Raw genomic sequence first — 17,666 nt, 5'->3', positions numbered from 1 at the left:
GAGAGGTGCAAAATTTTTTAATTTTCATAAAGTCTAGTTTTATTTTTTATTGTCTGTATCTATGGCATTCTGTTGGAGAAGGAAATGGCAACCCACTCCAGTGTTCTTGCCTGGAGAATCCCGGGGACAGAGGAGCCTGGTGGGCTGCTGTCTGTGGGGTCACACAGTCGGACACAACTGAAGCGACTTAGCAGCAGTAGCAGCAGCAGGGCATTCTATATAAGAAATGATTGTTAAATCCAGTGTCAGGAAGCTTTTGTCCTGTGTTTTCTTCAAAGTTTTATAAGGTTGGGTCTTATATTTAGGCCTTTGATATCTTTTGAGCAAATCCTCATGTTGTACACCTTAAGCTTCTCCCGTGTTACATGACAACTGGATCTTAGTAAAACTGGAGGGGACAAACGGAGGGCAGTAGGGCAGGAAGATAAGGGAGCATCGGGCAGAGGGTGCCCAGCAGGCCCGCAGTGAGTGCCAGCCCCAGCACCAACCCACTGGACGCACTTGGCCAGTCTCGTGCCCCCTGCAGCCTCCTGTTCTTCATCTGTAGTGTCCCCAACCCCTCCTAGGACTGCTGTCCCCTAGGGCGGGTGTGGGGCAGACTGAGGGTGCTTAGGCCTGGCTACTCAGGCTGGGTGGGACTTAGCTCTTTGTTCCATGAATTTAAAGACACTAAGTTACCTTCACAAAGCACCAGCTGGACCGGGGGGGCTTTGTTTTTGGGGGGCTGCGATATAGACCTTTGACTCTTGGTCACATACAGACATCAGGTTCTGACTCCTTTCTCAGGCCCAGGGAGGGTCTTAGGTCTTGGTTCCATGAACTTAAAAACACCCAAGTATACACCTTCTTCACAAAGCATCGATTGAACAGGGGCCTTTGGCTTCGTGGGGGCTGCAACGTGGAGCTCGGTGGTTGCCTGAACGGGCCTGGCCTTGACTTTGCCGCTCGGAGCAGGCAGCCCTTTCAGGAAGTGCGCTGTGCCCAGGACCTGGACCCAGCCGCGTGGCCGCCTGCAGACTCCGCTGGTGGTCCAGGGCTGCCCCTGTGCCCGGTGCCATCCGCCCCTGATGTCCTCTGCCCACTAGCCTCAGGTCCACTACAAGGCCTTGTCTCACTGTCACTTCCTGAGAAGCCAGAGGACAGACCTTCGTGGGGACAGGTCTGGGCACCTGAGGGCAGGGAGTGACTACAGAGCTTCAGGGGCAGAGGAAGCCAGCCCCACCAGCTCCAGTTCTCACCAGCGAGTGCACCCGTCCCCCTGCCTGTGAAAGGACAGTTGTGGCTGTGTCCTGTGCCCAACTGGGAGGAGGACAGGAGGCTCTCTATATGGGAGCTGCCTGGCCCAAGGCCAGACCTCCAAAGGCGGCAGGCACGTCGTCACAGTGCAGATGTGGGGCCTCTGGGCGGTTGTGTTTCTGTCGCAGTGCAGATGTGGGGCCTCTGGGCGGTTGTGTTTCTGTCACAGTGCAGATGTGGGGCCTCTGGGCAGTTGTGTTTCTGTCACAGTGCAGATGTGGGGCCTCTGGGCAGTTGTGTTTGGGTTTTGGTGTGACCGACACTTTGGTCCAGGACAGGGCTACCAAGCAGACAACCTCTAAGGCATGTCCCACTGTCCTTGGGGAGGGCAACAAGTTCTGCCCCAGAGGAAGTTCCCTCCTGCTCAAGACCCAGAGGCAGAACTGAAGAACAGAGGCATGCTAGCCATGAGGGGCTTGGGGAGCAGACAGCACGCCGCACCTGGAGGTCCCAGCACAGAGCAGGTGCTCCGTCAACATCCAGTCTCTGTGGTCTGAGGACCTTTCTGCTATGGCCCAGCTTCTTACATGCCCTCTTCGCCAGGCCACATGGGTTTCCTGGGAGCACTGCACTTAGCAGGGAGGACTGCCCACTGGCCAGAACTTATACCTGCAGACACTTCCTAAACAGTTGGATGCAGACAGAACTGAGCAATGAGATGCACCAGCAGAAGACTGGACCAAGGTTTGTTGGGGGTAGGGAGGCGAGTGGTCTGGGTGAAGGAAAACAGGGAGGGCATCTTTTGAGGCTTCCCATCCTCATTACATCAAGTGCAAAGAGGATGCAAAGCAAATGCCAATGAAACTGCACGTTATAGAAATGACTCAGGATACGAGGAATGAGGAAGTCATGTCAGAGAATCTTCTGCAAAGCTTGGGACTAACGAGGCTTAGTGTTAGACAACTGGCAACTGAAAAGGGGGAAAGAGCATGTCACAGCTTCTTTATAAAGAGAATGAAACTTCAAAACCTTGAGAAAACTTGGAAATTCAACTAAGCCTGCAGTTTCTTTTTTTTTTTGTTAGGGTTGAACATGAGCCTGTGTTAGCATCACTGGTACTTTATGAAAAAATGAGACTTCCTCGGTCAACACTTGGTTGCAAATTTTGTTAAACACGTGACAAACTTCCTATCCTTTCTTTGTATTTAAAATATTCAGTATAAGCCCCAATCAAATCTTTTGCTCCTAATTTACTGCAACATTTTAAAAAATTATTTATTTGGCTGTGCTGGGTCTTAGTTGTGGCATGGGGGATCTGGTTACCTGACCAGGGATTGAAGCTGGGCCCCTGCATTGAGGGCGTGAAGTGTTAGTCACTGGACTACTGGGGAAGTCCCTCCTATAACATTTTAACTGAAGTTTTAAGTAGACTCAGTGAAAGTGGCCTTTCCTGGTACAGTTACTCTGGAATAACAAACAGCTGTCATCTGAACTGCCCTTTGATGCTGCTTCTGAGATTTGGTCTAAGCAAGGATTCCTTAGAAAGAAAGCTGACATGATGGTGTTGCCCACATGGGAGAATAAAAAAAAAACAAAAAATTACCCCATGAGAGTATTGACCATAAAGGCACTTTATAAATTATTTGAAGAGTTTATCATGTTTCTTCCTGCACATCGGTAAATATTTGCTGGGAGAGTTTTATTCTCTATGACAACTAGAATATCCTTGAAGATGTAAGATTTCCTTGAAGACCTAGAAACATGCTGCAAGATGGATACTCAAAAGGGCCCATGGAAAATTGCAATAGATAGTAACAAAGACTCAGTCCAGAGACCAGTGGGGGATCCTTGTTTTGTGGTCTCTCAGATCACAGTCCCCACTTCCCACCCCACCACCCCCTTCAATAGGAAATGACCCTAGAAAGACTTCTCAACTCTTGGAGGCTAAAGGTAGCAAGCCCTTTACCCTGACACGAAGGTACCTGAACAGTCAACATAGCACCCACAAAGAAAGAGAATGTGGCTTTTTGTTTTCTTTTTCCACAATCGAGAGCAATTCTGCAGCCTCAAATGTTATGCTGGAAGGCAGCCTGATGAGTGACCATTGTCTGTGTTTTCAGGAATGTTCTCTGTTCCTGTAGGAAACCTTGCATCTGATTAAAGAAAACACGGCGTGGACCATGTACAGCAGTGTGACTATGATTGAAAACACCTGCAACCAAGAGAAATAACCGTTAATGGGGGTGCCTGGTGAGAGGGCAAGTCATGGGCCTTCCAAGCTGGGCTGGCCGCTTGCATGAGGGCCTTCCAAGCTGGGCTGGCCGCTTGCATGACACTTGGCCCTGAAGTTTGTGGACTGCCATTGTTTCCCATCACTCACACAGTCATCCTTCCTTTCAGAGCCCAGGCGTAGCCCAGAATGCTCTAGGCACTGACTCCAGGTGACCTATTGCATCTCCTGACCTTGGCATGCAAAGTCAACCACTGCCATCACACATCTCCATTTGGTGCCACCCAGTTGGAAATGAGGGCCCTCAGAGACCCCTCCAAAGATACTTGCAGCAAATGTCCCCTGCTCTTCATGGAAAGCTTCCTTCCTGCACACCGGGATGACCAGAGTCCACCAGCTTTGATTCCAGCAGCCTTGGCTCAGAGAATACGACTGCATGGGTTTGCTGGCTCTGGTTAAGGTCTCATTGCTGCCTAGACATCCTCAGACCCCCACCAGAATTTTACGCTAAGATCCTGAATTTCACAAGCATAGGCCAGGAAGCCAGGACACAGGAAGTGAGGGACTGGCATTGGGAGGAGGAATTTTGAGCCTTTGCTGAAAGGAGGGGGCTTACTGAGAAAGCTGCTGGGAGCAGAGGCTGAGAAATGTGGCAAACGGTCACACTGTGCCTGGTCAAGGCCCTGGCTTGCCACGTTCTCACCTGGGCACCGTCTATCCTCTCACCCAGCTCGGAGTGGCTGGCCCCAAGGGCTGCCTGCCCACAAGCAAACATCCGCATCTGGCTTGGCTTTGGGTGTGGGGTCAAGAGTTTCCAGCTGCTGGGGTTGAGATGAGGGAGGTACCCGTGGTTTCTCTACTGTGGGGGGTGTAGAAACAGTCGTCTGAAGGTGACGGAGGAGGCGGATGACCCTCCCAAGGGGAGGGAGAGCGACGGAGGAGGCGGATGACCCTCCCAAGGGGAGGGAGAGCAGCCCAGGCGCTGCCTCGCTGTAGTTGGGCGCCATCTTGGGAGATGAACTAACATGGGCGAGGCTCCCACTCTGTGGGACAGTTGAGGGGGTCCCAGGGACCATGAGAGGGCCCTGCTTATGGAACTGGGAGCAGCTGGGAGCTGAGGGGAGTGTGTGGCTTCCCCAGGGAAGGGAACAGGCCCCTGGAGGCTAGCAGACAGGCTTCGAGGCCCTCTCCCCGAGACCCCTGCCTCTGGGAGCAGGAAGGGCACCCGCACTAACCCCCTTCCCAGAGCCCAGCGGTGCCCACCCCGTGGGTTTTATTTCAACCTCTGTTCTGTTGTTCACTCGGTGGTGTCCAACTCTGTGATCCCATCGACTGCAGTACGCCAGGCTTCCTTGTCCTTCTGCATCTCCTGTTTGCTCAAGTTCATGTCCACTGAGTCAGTGATGCTATCTAACTATCCCATCCCCTGCTGCCCTCTGATCTACCCTTCCCAAAAGGTGTGAGGAGACACGGCTTTGGCACCTGGGATGGTCATGTTGTGGTCTGTCATCACATTCGACCTCAGGATTTCCTAGAAATCTAAGTAAGGAGTAATGTTTCTTCAACTTTTTCTTGCTTTTTAAACAATGTTCATGGTTAGAAATACATCTGATATGAATTAGCACCCTGATGCAAGCCTATACAAGCTCAACTCTGGAAAAGATTTCTAGGAAACAATACATTCTCATTCCTTGCCATTCTTTTTTTTTTTTTTTAATGTATGTATTTTTAATTGGAGGGTAATTGCTTTACAATATTGTGTTGGTTTCTGCCATACATCAACATGAATCAGCTGTAGGTTATACTTATGTCCCCTCTCTCTTGAACTCCTGGTCATTCTGATCCATTTCAGCAACGAGGAAATTAGGTCATGAATTCACGGCCCACTAAGGGGTCTTGTCCCCGCAGTGGGAGGATGTTCCTTTTAGAGCTTAGGGACCTGCAGTCTCACCCCATCTATTCTAATGGGGTGAGGGAGGTTCCAGCCCCTGTTCTACCCATTGCTACCTGGGAAGCCTTGGGAGGAAGTGGTTTAATAGCTCGCTCATCCTCCAGGGAAACAAAAAGGATTGCTGTCTCATTTTATAGGTGAGCAAACTGAGGCTCAGAAGGTGCAAGAGACTTGCAGAAAGAATGAGTGTGAAGTTCACACCCTCTCACTGCACAGGTTCTCAGAGCTGCCAGGAAGGAGACGCCGTGGACAAGAGACAAAGGTCTAATCCCAGAAGCAAACACCCACAGCTGGAGGTCTGGACACGCTGTGCCTGGAGGGGCCTCCCCGCAGCCCCAGAGCCAGGGCCTGGGAGACACTGGCCATTCAGTTTCCCATCCCTGGTCTCAACACTGCCCCCGCCCTGACCGTGAGCTTCCCTGGAAGACCCTCAGGGACAGCCTGGAACCCAGGTGGGCAGACTCTCTGCTCACAGTTGTGCTAAGACTGTGGGTAACAGAGTAGTTGGCCTGGACCCCACCTGCATCCTCGGGCTGCTGTGAAGGGAAAATGATTGTTCACAGGACCTCCGACAGTGCCAGACCCTCATGGTCGCGCCACCTCCCACATCTGCCCCCTCAAAGCCCACCCAGGCTCAGACCCCTGGCCAGCCCGGGCCTGGGCACTGCAGAACTGACTGTGCCCGAGAGGGTCTGGGCGCATCAGTTCCCTCGTCTGGGGCTTTGTTTTTGCAGAAATGAGGAGGAAAGTTTACTTGGTTGAGAATTAAGCAAACTAAGAACCACCAGGGAGGACTCAGGAGCCCTTCTGCTCAGAACCCCCGTCAGTGGGCAGCGGGGGCTGTGAACACTGAGGCTGAACCGAGGACTCACCACAGCGGAGATGTTTTCACTGTAATGTTTGTATATGTCGTCTTGCAGGCCGATAGTGACCAGAGTTTCCAGGGCAGAGGCGCTGAAGTAGAACAGGGCGGCGAGGCAATGGTAGGCTGTGTCCTGCAGGTCAGAAAGGGCCATCAGAGAGTGACGTGGGCGGCTATGGTCCCGGGGGCCCCTGAGCCCACCTGTCCCTGCCTGGCCAGGCCCCTGTGTTACCCTCCGTGGTTTCCTTTTACCCCTTCCCCGCCCAACCTCCGCTCCACCCCCAGCCCCTCCTCACAAGGACTGATTCACTAACCAGGGCTGCTCCTCGGTTTGGGAGCAGAGAAAGGACTTTAAAGGAGGAGGGACTTTCACTTGAGATGAGATCTAGTAAGGGCTGGGAGAGGGCCTCTTGGATTGTTGGAAATCGGTTTTGGACATGAGAGGTGTCATGCACGGTCACAGCCCGGAGTTCAGATGTGGTCTTGGTGCCAGTGCAGAGTGAAAAGGTTAGGCCGTGTCCGTGGTTTTGTTTTTCATTTTGGGGGGTAGTCTAGTGGGGCTCCAGGTATAGTTAAAAGGAAAAAAGTACTAGAACGGGCTTTGAGTAGTTGTGAATGGAGGGGGTTTCTGAAGTCTAGGCTGGAGGCCTTGGGAGAGTAAGAGGCCTGGCTGACGGCCCCACCCCGTCCAGGGGAGGGCAGGGCAGGTGGCCCAGGCGTCATTTCCCCCCTTCACGGGCCTCAAGGCAGAATTCACGCGGAAGGGAGATCACAGGCCATCTCTTCCCCTGCCAGGCTCCTCTCTGGTGACCCCACGTTAGAGGCGGGGACGGGAGCCGGGCAGTGAGCACGCCTCACACCGGGCAGCGGGGCCCACGCCCGGCGCCCCGGCCCCTCCCCGGAGGCGAAAGCCAGTCCTGCGGGTGGGGGGAGAGGCCGACCGACCCCTGGCAGGTGCGGGAGGGACAGGGAGGGATGCTGGGCTGCTGGTTTCCAGGAAAGGGGTGATCGCAGAGGAGAAGGCAGAGCAGCCCCCGGAGAACCAGGCAGGGACAGCGTCAGTCAGCCTCCTGCCGCGGGACCCCTGGGCTGCTGTCGCCACTCGGCCTTGGAGGGCGCGTGGGAGACACCCACAGGGCTCCTCACCCCGCACTGGGAAAGCCCGCCTCCCAGGGGACAGCGCCCATCACTACCCCCTGCCCCAGACACGCAGGGCTGGACTCACCAGGGTGATCCAGAAATTCCGGTTCTTATGGGCACCAACAATGTAGAGGAAGAGCAGGAGAGTGGTGACTATGAAGCAGGACACAGACACGAACAGGACCCAGCCCTGGATCAGGGGGACGGGCACCTGGGTCAAGAGGATGAGAATCCACACCAGCCCCCCAAAGGCCTGCAGAGGGAGGGAGATAAGGGTGACGGTCAGACCAGGACAGCCCAGGCCCAGCGGTCACACTGGGGAGCCGGGGCTCTTCACAAATGTTAACTCGGTTAATCCTCACGAGGGAGACAATGGTGACGGTCAGACCAGGAGGGCCCAGGCCCAGTGGTCACACTGGGGAGCCGGGGCTCTTCACAAATGTTAACTCGGTTAATCCTCATACTGAACCATTTGTGAGATGGGCAAACTGAGTCATATACTAGGTAAAAATTTGTTAGCACTAGAAAGGATTTATGCCATCCAGTTTTATCATTAGAAGAGCTATTTCTGAGGTTATATCCTTCCTAATTTTTGGATGGCAGAAAGCAAAGAGGAACTAAAGAGCCTCTTGATGAAGGGAAAAGAGGAGAGTGAAAAAGCTGGCTTAAAACTCAGCATTCAAAAAACTAAGATCATGGCATCCGGCTCCATCACTTCATGGCAAATAGATGGGGAAACAGTGGAAACTGTTGTAGATTTTGTTTTCTTGGGCTCCAAAATCCCATAACTGTGGCCGTGAAATTGAAAGCTGCTTGCTCCTTGGAAGAAAAATTATGACAAACCTGGACAGCGCATTGAAAAGCAGAGACATCACTTTGCTGACAAAGGCCCATATAGTCAAAGCTATGGTTTTCCCAGTCGTCATGTACAGATGTGAGAGCTGGACCATAAAGAAGGCTGAGTGCCAAACAGTTGATGCTTTTGAATTGTGGTGCTGGAGAATACTCTTGAGAATCTCTTGGACTGCAAGGAGATCAAACCAGTCAATCCTAAAGGAAATCAGCCCTGAATACTCACTGGAACTGGACTGATGCTGAAGCACTAATATTTTAGCTGCTGCTGCTGCTGCTACTAAGTCGCTTCAGTCGTGTCTGACTCTGTGTGACCCCATAGACGGCAGCCCACCAGGCTCCCCCGTCCCTGGGATTCTCCAGGCAAGAACACTGGAGTGGGTTGCCATTTCCTTCTCCAATGCATGAAACTGAAGTCGCTCAGTCGTGTCGGACTCTTCACGACCCCATGGACTGCAGCCTACCTGATGCAAAGAGCTAACTCATGGGAAAAGACCCTGATTCTGGAAAGATTGAAGGCAGGAGGAGAAGAGGATGACAGAGGATGAGATGGTTGGATGGCATCATTGACTCAACGGACGTGAGTTTGAGCAAACTCTGGGAGATGGTGAAGGACAGGGAAACCTGGCGTGTCGCACTCCATAGGGTCACAGAATCGGACATGACCGAGCAACTGAATTACAGCAAGTATTTTTAATATAAAAATATCCATTCTTTTATAAAATGGTAGGGACTAGTTGATCCTTTTGGTCTTTACTTTGCAAAATGAATTAGCTACACTATGTTATTAGCATTAAAAAAAATTGGCCCCTAAATGACCAAGTCCAGGAAGCACTCTATCTACTGGAGGTGTGGCAGGAGTGGGAAGGACCCAAGAGGGCCTGGTCTTGGATGACCTAGGGCAGGCATGAGAGAAGTGCTCTTTTCCTTGTCGTTATCCAGAAGACACTCTGCTTGGTGTCCTCAGGGTCAGGGAGTTCCAGGAGCGTAAGGACAGATGTAGAGGTCATGACCTCAGATCCTCAAAGCCAAGGGCTTGTAGACAGGCTTGCCCTCGTTTGGATGGACCTTCTTCCCTCCCTGTGCCCACTGGCTTTACCCAGCAGGATACAGAGATCGAATAAGGAGGTTTCATGAAAAATATGAATGTCAGCCATAAGAGACAAAAAAAAAAAAAAAAAATCCTTGGACGCTTAGATCAGACAGGAGTGGGTTCTGTGCAAGAAAAACAGATCTGATGGGAGGCACCCAGGGGGCCGGCAGCGCGGCAAGCTCGCAGCAGTGCGCGTGCAGCAGTGAGCAGAGCGCCTCAGCCAACAGCGCTGCTCTGCAGGGCCTCAGGCTCTCTCTTTGAGAAGGGTGTGGGTGTCAGTTTTACCCTTCTTCCCTTGTGGTCGAGGATTCTCTTCTGATTCATGCACATTGGCCAGGTAGGAGATAAATGCCAGTCCCTTTCCTGTGGACGCATCCTGAGAACTAGTGTCTCAGAGAGCCCAGTGTGTGCCAGGGACATGGGCAGAGTCATGCATCAGGCAGGGGCAGACCGCAAGACTGGCCTGCAGTACAGGAAAGGGTGCTCTCAGTGTGGGCTTCCAGGTCAGCTGGGTATGAAGGACTTAGCCGCACGGGCACCCACACCGGGGCACCGTGAATGGAGACCACTGAGGGGCTGGTCTGTCTTGGGAAGAGTCCTAAGACGTAAGAGTGGTTGGGTGGTCCCCTTCTGGCCAGGTCCCTCGACCCACAGTGTCTGGCTTATCAGCAGGCAGCTGGAGGGCATGATGGAGGCTCTGGGAGACTGCCTGCGGGCAAGGTTTAGTGCCAGCAGGTGCCCTCGCCCTGAAACAGGGCCCTGCCAGACGCTGATAAACTGACACGATGACAAATCATGTTTGAAAAGTTTAACCAGGCCCCGTGGCAACTGCTCCTCTGCCTTCTGGCAGATACGGCAATTTGCTACTAATACACGCTCAGAATTCACAAAGCTTTCCCCAGGGTCCTGGCACCGTGCTGGTGCCACCCAAAGGCACAAGACAGGAGGGGCAGCCACAGCATCCTCTTCTCCTTGGTCACCCCCCCGGTCAGGCTGGCCAGAGCGGCTCCTGGCAGAGGACACGCCAACTTCTGCCCTCCGTTTCCCCTCTATGGGGAGGAGAGTCTGTGGGACGCCCTATTGAGATAGGTTATCTGTGTGGTACTTGACCCAGAGACAAGTTGAATGTTCCCTCAACAGCCTCACCCGCCCCCAAATCTACTCAGCGTCCTGCCTGAGAAGGGCATCTAAAGAAAAGGTGGTGTGGATCACCCACACCGCCCCTGCCCCTGCCCGCTTGCCCCCTTTCAGCACACACTAGCCAGGTGATCTCAGACCATGCATTTGAGGCGTTACTAAATTAATCATTGCACCTGATTGCTACCGAGCAGTAACTGTGTGCATCACTCGTCTTAAGAGCTTTGTGTATATGACATTCACTTATTCCTCACAGCATCCCACAGGTTTATACTGTCGTGTCCCCATTTTATTGATGCGAAAACTGAGGCACAGTTGCCCGCTCACATCCCCACAGCTGCTAAGTGCCGGCTTCGACAGGCTGGCTGTGGAGCCCAGGTCAGGACCTCTGTGTGTGTGTGTGACAGTTACACAAGCTGACGCAAGAGCAGTTCACCATGACACTGCCCTCGTATGTAGGGTCGGCTTTAGAAGTGGCCAGGAGAAGAGTCACACTGGTGGAGAGGAGACTGCCCCATGAGAGGAGCCTTGCTCCCGCTGCCAGCTGTCCTTCGGCCCTGGGGCTGGTGAACTGCAGCGGAAGTGCCCCTCCCCCACCCTCCCCAGGTTCAGCATGCTCTGTTCTGTGACCCCACTTCTGGCAACAGCTGTGTGGTGTGTGTGGCTCAGAGAGATGGGCTTACACCACCGGGTCGTGCCTGTCTCCCTCTTCCTGTGATGGCCCTGCAGCCTTCAGAGGTCAGGAGCTCCAGGGTAGGGGTGCAGGCCCGGGGAGAGCTGCCATGCCTCACCCAAGATACCACTCTTCCCTGCTCCTGGGTAGTTTCCTGGTCTTGCGGGGGGAGTGGTGTCCACCCTGCTGACCTGGAGGCTGAAGGTCTGGCATCTGCAACTCCCAGGCTATTGGGAAGTCAGATATGGGAATATGGGCTGGGAGTAAGCAACAACTCACTGGACCACAGATTTAAAAAATGGATCAAGCCTTTCACACCCGTTGGACTAGCAGAAAATTACAAAGTCTGACTCTGCCAAGTGAGGCAAGGTGTGGGAACAATGGAGACTTTGATAAGCTGCTGGTGGGAGTCAGGACGGTTATACAATATGGGAACCTTCTTTCTAAAAGAATGCAAAGCAAGCCAGAGTCCTGGAAACAGTCTGCACAAGCAGGGGTCCTGAGCTTAATTAATATTTATTAGCTTCCTGGTAACTCCACTCCTGGGCTGTGTAAGGGGGAATAACCCTTTTGGACAGTGATGTGCTAACATCTGGGAATAGGAGGACGTGCAACCCCTATGACCCAGTGTGTGTGTTCCTGAAAGAAATTCCCAACATACAAGTAAAGGGAATACATGAATGTTCTTTGGCAGTGCCGTCTGCAATATCAAAATGAAGCAGATTGGAAATCGCCCAAATGCCCATCAACAGAAGATGGATAAAGAGTGTCAACATGTATAAACCTCAGAATAAGGCTGCATGAAAAGCCTGTTGCAGAAGGATATGTACAGGGCAACAAAACTTTCATAAAGTGAGAAAACATAAAACCACACCACATGTAGTCAGAGGTAGTTAGGGGTGCAGTCAAGTTTTAACCTTGAACACACATTCAGCCCAGGGGTGGTTCTGTAGCTGGAAGAAGAGACAGTAATAAGCAGAGTATCCAGGGGGCTTACATGTCATCTGAAAGTTCTATTTCCTTAATACTGAGAGGAACATTAAGATTTGACAAAACTGAGCGATAATTACAAGGGTTTTCATTAAAGTATTATACACAGTATAGTGTCCATCACTAGGTCGTGTCCGACTCTTTGCAGCCCCACGGACAGCAGCCCGCCAGGCTTCTCTTTCCATGGAATTCTCCAGGCAAGAATACTGGAGTGGGTTACCATTTCCTTCTCCAAAAATATTATATATACTTTTCTATAATATTTGAAATAGTTCTTAATTTTAAGAAGCTGAAGTGGAGGGACTTCCCTGGTGGCTCAGTGGTAAAGAACCACCTGCCAATACAGGAGAGGCAGGTTTGATCCCTGGTCTGGGAAGATCCCTCGTGGCTCGGAGCACTTAAGTCCGTGGGCCACTTCTGAGCCTGTGCTCTGGAGCCCATGTGGCTGAGGCCCGTGTGCCCTCGAGCCTGAGCGCTGCGAGAAGAGAAGTCACTGTGACGAGGCGCCCACACACCACAGTGGGAGTCAGCCCACTCCCATAACTAGAGAGAAGCCCGCACAGCAACGATGGCCCAGCACAGCCCAAATAAATAAATTATTCTTATTATTATTTTTAGATTCACTTTATATTTATTTATTTTTTTGGAGGCTAATTACAATATTGTATCGGTTTTGCCATACACTGACATGAATCCGCCATGGGTGTACATGTGTCCCCATCCTGAATCCCCCTCCCTCCTCCCTCCCCATCCCATCCCTCTGGGTTATCCCAGTGCACCAGCGCCGAGCACCCTGTCTCATGCATCGAACCTGGAAAAACAAACTTACGTGGGATTGGCACAACAGGAAGTGAACCATTTCACCTTGACCAGTTCGGTGGTATTTAATGCATTCAGGACGTTGTGCAGTCCACCATCTCTAACTCCAAAACACTGTATCACCCCCAAAGGAAGCACCATGCCCAGTGAACCGCTCCCTGTTTCGCTCTCTTCTCAGGCCCTAGTAAACCACTGGTTCGTGTTCTGTGTCCATAACCTTATCTCTTCTGTGCCTTTCATATAAATGGGGTCCTGCACCACGTGACCTTTTGTGTCTGGCTTCTCAGCACAGCAGTTTCACACTCATTAACTCTATAGTATGGATCGGTGCTCCATTCCTTTCTAAGGCTGAGTAATAGTCCATTGCACGGAAGGTCACAATTTCTTTATTAATTCACCCACTGATGGGACATTTGGGCTATTTCTCCCTGTTAATTACTGTGAATGGAGCTGCTATAAACATGCATGTTTATGTACCTATTCGGGTCTCTGTATTCAATTCTTTTGGTCATAAATCTAGGAATTGCTGGGTCATGCGGTAATTATTATTATGTTTTAAAATTTTTAATTAAAATTTTAATTTTATACTGGAGGATGGGTGATTAACAAAGATGTGTTCATTTCGAGTGCGCAGCAAAGTGATTCATCTGTACATACACACACACCGATTCTTTCTCAAACTCTTTTCCAATTTAGGTTATTAAGTAATATTGAGCAGAGTCTCCTGTGCTATACAGTAGGTCCTTGTTGGTTATCTGTTTACAACATAGCAGCATGTACATGTCAATCCCAAACTTCCAATCTATCCCTGCCCCCCACCCTTCCCCCGGGTAGCCGTTAATTTATTCTCTGTGAGTCTGTTTCTGTTATAAATAAGTTCACTTGTATAATTTTTAAAAGATTTGCATATAAGCAATATCATATGATGTCTGACTTATTTCATAGTGTGATCATCTCCAGGCCCACTGATGTTGCTGCAACTGGCATTATTTCATTCTTTTAAATGGCTCAGTAATATTCCATTGCATGTATGTGCCACATATTCTTTATCTATTCATCTGTCAATAGACATTTAGATTGCTTTCATTTCTTGGCTATTTTAAACTGTGCTGCAAAGAACACTGGGGTGGATATTTCCTTTCAGACCATGTTTTTCTCCAGATATATGCCCAGGAGTGGGATTGCAGTATCATACGGTAGCTTTATTTTAGTTTTTTAAGGAATTTCCATACTACCGTTCTCTACAGTGGTTGTACCAATTTACATTTGCACCAACAGTGTAGGAGGTGTTTCCTTCTCTCCACACCCTCTCCATTATTGTCGTAGATTTTTGTGATGATGGCTGGTAATTATTTCTGAGGAATTACCAAACTGTATTTCATAGCAGGTGAACAAATTTACATTCCCACCAGCAATGTCTGCTAAGTCGCTTCAGTCGTGTCGGACTCTGTGTGACCCCATAGACAGCAGCCCACCAGGTTCCCCCGTCCCTGGGATTCTCTAGGCAAGAACACTGGAGTGGGTTGCCATTTCCTTCTCCAATACCAGCAATGTCTGAGGGTCCCAATTTCTCCACATCCTAGCCAGTACTTATTTTCCAGTTTTTTGATAACAGTAGTCCTAATTTCACGTGAAGTAGAGCTCATTGTGTTTTTAAGATAGTTTACTTATTTATTTTCTTTTCATTGCTGTGCAGGCTTTTCTCTAGCTGTGGAGCGCGGCTCCTCTCTGGTTGCAGTGCGCGGGCTTCTCATTGCAGTGGTTTCTCTAGGTGAGGAGCGCAGGCTCCACGGCCTGCAGGCTCAGTAGCTGTCGCACACCGGGTCAGTAGTCACTGTGGCTTTGATTTCATTTTCCTAGTGATTAATGATGATGGATATCTTTCCACGTGCTTATTGACCATTTGCATGTCTTCTTTGGAGTACTGTGCATTCAAGTCCTTTGTCCATTTTCTTAATTGGGTTGTATATGTTTTGTTGTTGAAACAGTTCATAATTTAAAAAACATAAACATCCCTCCCAGATTGGCCAGCTCCTTCTTAGGCCCTTTAGTTCTCTACTCTTTCCACACATCAAAACACGTACAGCTTTGTATGTGTACAGCTTGTACAGATGAAAATATAAAGAACGGGCATCTGCTTTCTTCTCTGCCCTCCCAGGCACCCTATGAGCCCATCCCCAATTCAAGGAGGAAGTAAAAAATTTAGGATGACAGTGAGGCACCAGGGCCCTCTGGAAGTGGGAGGGGTGTGATCCGGTAAGCAGGGGTTAATGGGGTAGAGAAACAAATGACTTCTAAGACAGGTGTGAGAGAGGTATTTGGGGCAAAGGAGACATTTTTCTTAGAAGCCGCTACTATCTGCAGGCATCAAAACGATGCATTTCAGGTAGTCCATAGATCTGAGATTTCCTACACCTGGTTTTCTACTTTTGTTGATTTAGGGGGATCCTCCTCATCACCCAGGACTCCCCCCAGCAGGCTGGGCTCATCCTTCACTCTGGCACTCCATCCACTAAGCTGTGATGACAGAGGAGGCAGAGGGCGCTGGGAGGCTGTCCCTTCTGTGGCGCCAGGATCCCCCTACCCCCAGCACACACGCCTGCTGCCACCTGAGCCAGACCTTGTCTGCGCAAGAGGAGGAGGGTGCACCAGAGTCTCCTGCATGAAGCCCAACTAACACACTCTCTCGTGACTCTTGTTATAATGCTCCCCAAACAGTTACAAAGGCAGAGCAAGCCACTCATCAGGGCAACCTACGAGACACTAGCAAGTCCTTTTGTTGCTTAAAAAATCTCTCTGCCCCACCACACCTCACTTTTAGCCAGCATCTCTTTTGGTCACAAAACTTGCCTTTGTAAATACAGTAGGCTCTGAAGGAACTACTCATTCACTACTTATTCCCTGGTCTTAGGTTCTACAGGATCATTTCCAGAAACCCAGCCTTGAGCAAACACAGGCTCAGTGCTGACTGGAAGCAGAGATGAGTGGTCTGGGAAGGAACATACTAGTGGATGCCAGTCCTTTCCACTCTGGGCCCGAGTGTCCCCACCTACAAATGGTGTGGCTAGGTCCAGAGGTGTCCAGGGCTTCTCCTAGATGTCAGCTCCTCCACAGGGGTGCGACCAGGCTACCTTGACCCCTTCTGCCATCTCCCCCAACCCTCCAGGGAAGACAGAACCTGCTCCCTTTGCTGTTCACATCTCCTTGACAATCAGGAGACAAGAAGCTGGGGTCCCGTTTCTAAACAGGTCTGGACGTTTTCTTTTCCAACGGACTCTCCAGGCGGCCATTTATGCGGTGGGGCTGCAGGGAAATGAGTCTCGCGGCTTCTGGCGTTAAAGCCACAGAAGGAATACAGCCTGCCTGCCACCCCTCCACCGCCTTTAGGCGAGGCCCTGGGAAGTTTAGCCTGAGTCCCACAGGGAGCACTTCACAGGAGCCCAGAGGAAGAAGCGCTTTCCCGCAGCCTCGGGTTGAGGCTGTGCGGCTCCAGTGTAAGGAAGGACTAACTGCAGGGGAAGGAGTCCTTGGATGCTCAAGGTCAGCCAAGTCAGGGCCCGGCTCTCACAGGCCCCTCTCCCTCCCTCCATCCTTCACACTGGGTACAATGACTGTGGCGAGCAAACGACGGCTGGTTTTATCATTTCCAGATTGCCAAAATTTCGTTCACTCTCCAGAAACGTCCAAGAGAAAATAATCCGGATTCGGTTCCTCCTGCAACACCAACCCTATCTCCACACCGCTTTCGGTAATACTTAATCTTTCTTTTGCCGATTTTTATATTTTTTAAACAAATTCCTGACCATGGAGAGAGCTGGGCGCCTCTACAAGGACGTCGATCGCCAAGAAGCCCATGGGAAGCAAGTTAGGAGCGCAGCTTTGGTACCTGCGCGCTGCCGGTGGAACCCGGCCAGCTTTCCGACCACTGAGCCCTGTGAGTTTGGTTTCTCCACCTAAGCCCCGGTGACAGTCTCCCCGTCGTCGCGGGCTAGAAGGGGCCAGAAGACTGCATGTGGCGGTGGGGAAGAGACAGTCCTCACCCTCCTTCTCTACCCCACCCAGTGCTCCCGGACCAGGGCCGCTCTGGGACGGGCGGGCGGGGAGAGCGCGCGCGGCACTGCCCATCCCATCCCGTCCCAGCCCGCCCTCCCTGGTCCTCAGCGACTCACAAACTCGAAGATGAAGAGCAGGTCGGGGAAGGTGGTGAAGACCGCGGAACCCCTGGGCAGCCTGCGGCCGCCCGAAGCCGTTCCGGTGGCCATGCGGGCGCGCGGGTGTCCGCCTCGGAATCAGAGGCGCGCGTCTCTGGCTCCGCGCTGACCGAGCACTTGCTCGGGGAGCCCGGTGAGCCGGATGCACCCGCGAGGGTTGAGGCCGGGATTTAGGGGCCAAGGAAAGAGGAGCCCCAGGCCGCTGCCGGTGGGGCCCTGCCACCGCCCTAGACCGTCGGGCTTCGCCCTGAACCACCCGGGAGTAGGGGCGGGGACTTGGCTCCAGCGTCCCAGGTCTGCGCTCCACCTCCAAACCCGAGCCTAACAAAACCACTTGGCTAGGCGCTTCGCACACTTTGGGTCTTAGCAAGTGATGATCACCATCACTTAAGAATGATCTCTGTCAAAAACCAGCACTCAAAACTCCTTGTCTTCGCACTCCTCCGGTCACCATTGCTCCAGCTGTTCTTAA

The 17,666-nt window shown here is 51.6% G+C and overlaps 1 protein-coding gene across 1 annotated transcript; it reads right to left on the bottom strand.

The window, feature by feature from the left end:
* Positions 1–2,849: 2,849 nt before the first annotated feature.
* On the bottom strand, positions 2,850–17,443 carry LOC113900909 (myelin and lymphocyte protein-like). The gene is made up of 4 exons (XM_027554541.1): positions 17,153–17,443; positions 7,505–7,672; positions 6,290–6,412; positions 2,850–3,448 (listed from the first exon to the last, which is right to left on the bottom strand). Exons 1-4 carry the CDS (start codon positions 17,243–17,245, stop codon positions 3,353–3,355), a joined length of 480 nt encoding a protein of 159 aa, XP_027410342.1. The 5' UTR covers positions 17,246–17,443; the 3' UTR covers positions 2,850–3,352.
* Positions 17,444–17,666: the final 223 nt, after the last annotated feature.

This window comes from Bos indicus x Bos taurus, chromosome 11 (genome assembly GCF_003369695.1).
Source record: "Bos indicus x Bos taurus breed Angus x Brahman F1 hybrid chromosome 11, Bos_hybrid_MaternalHap_v2.0, whole genome shotgun sequence".
Lineage (NCBI taxonomy): Eukaryota > Metazoa > Chordata > Mammalia > Artiodactyla > Bovidae > Bos > Bos indicus x Bos taurus.
This window is presented reverse-complemented; position numbering and strand designations above follow the sequence as displayed.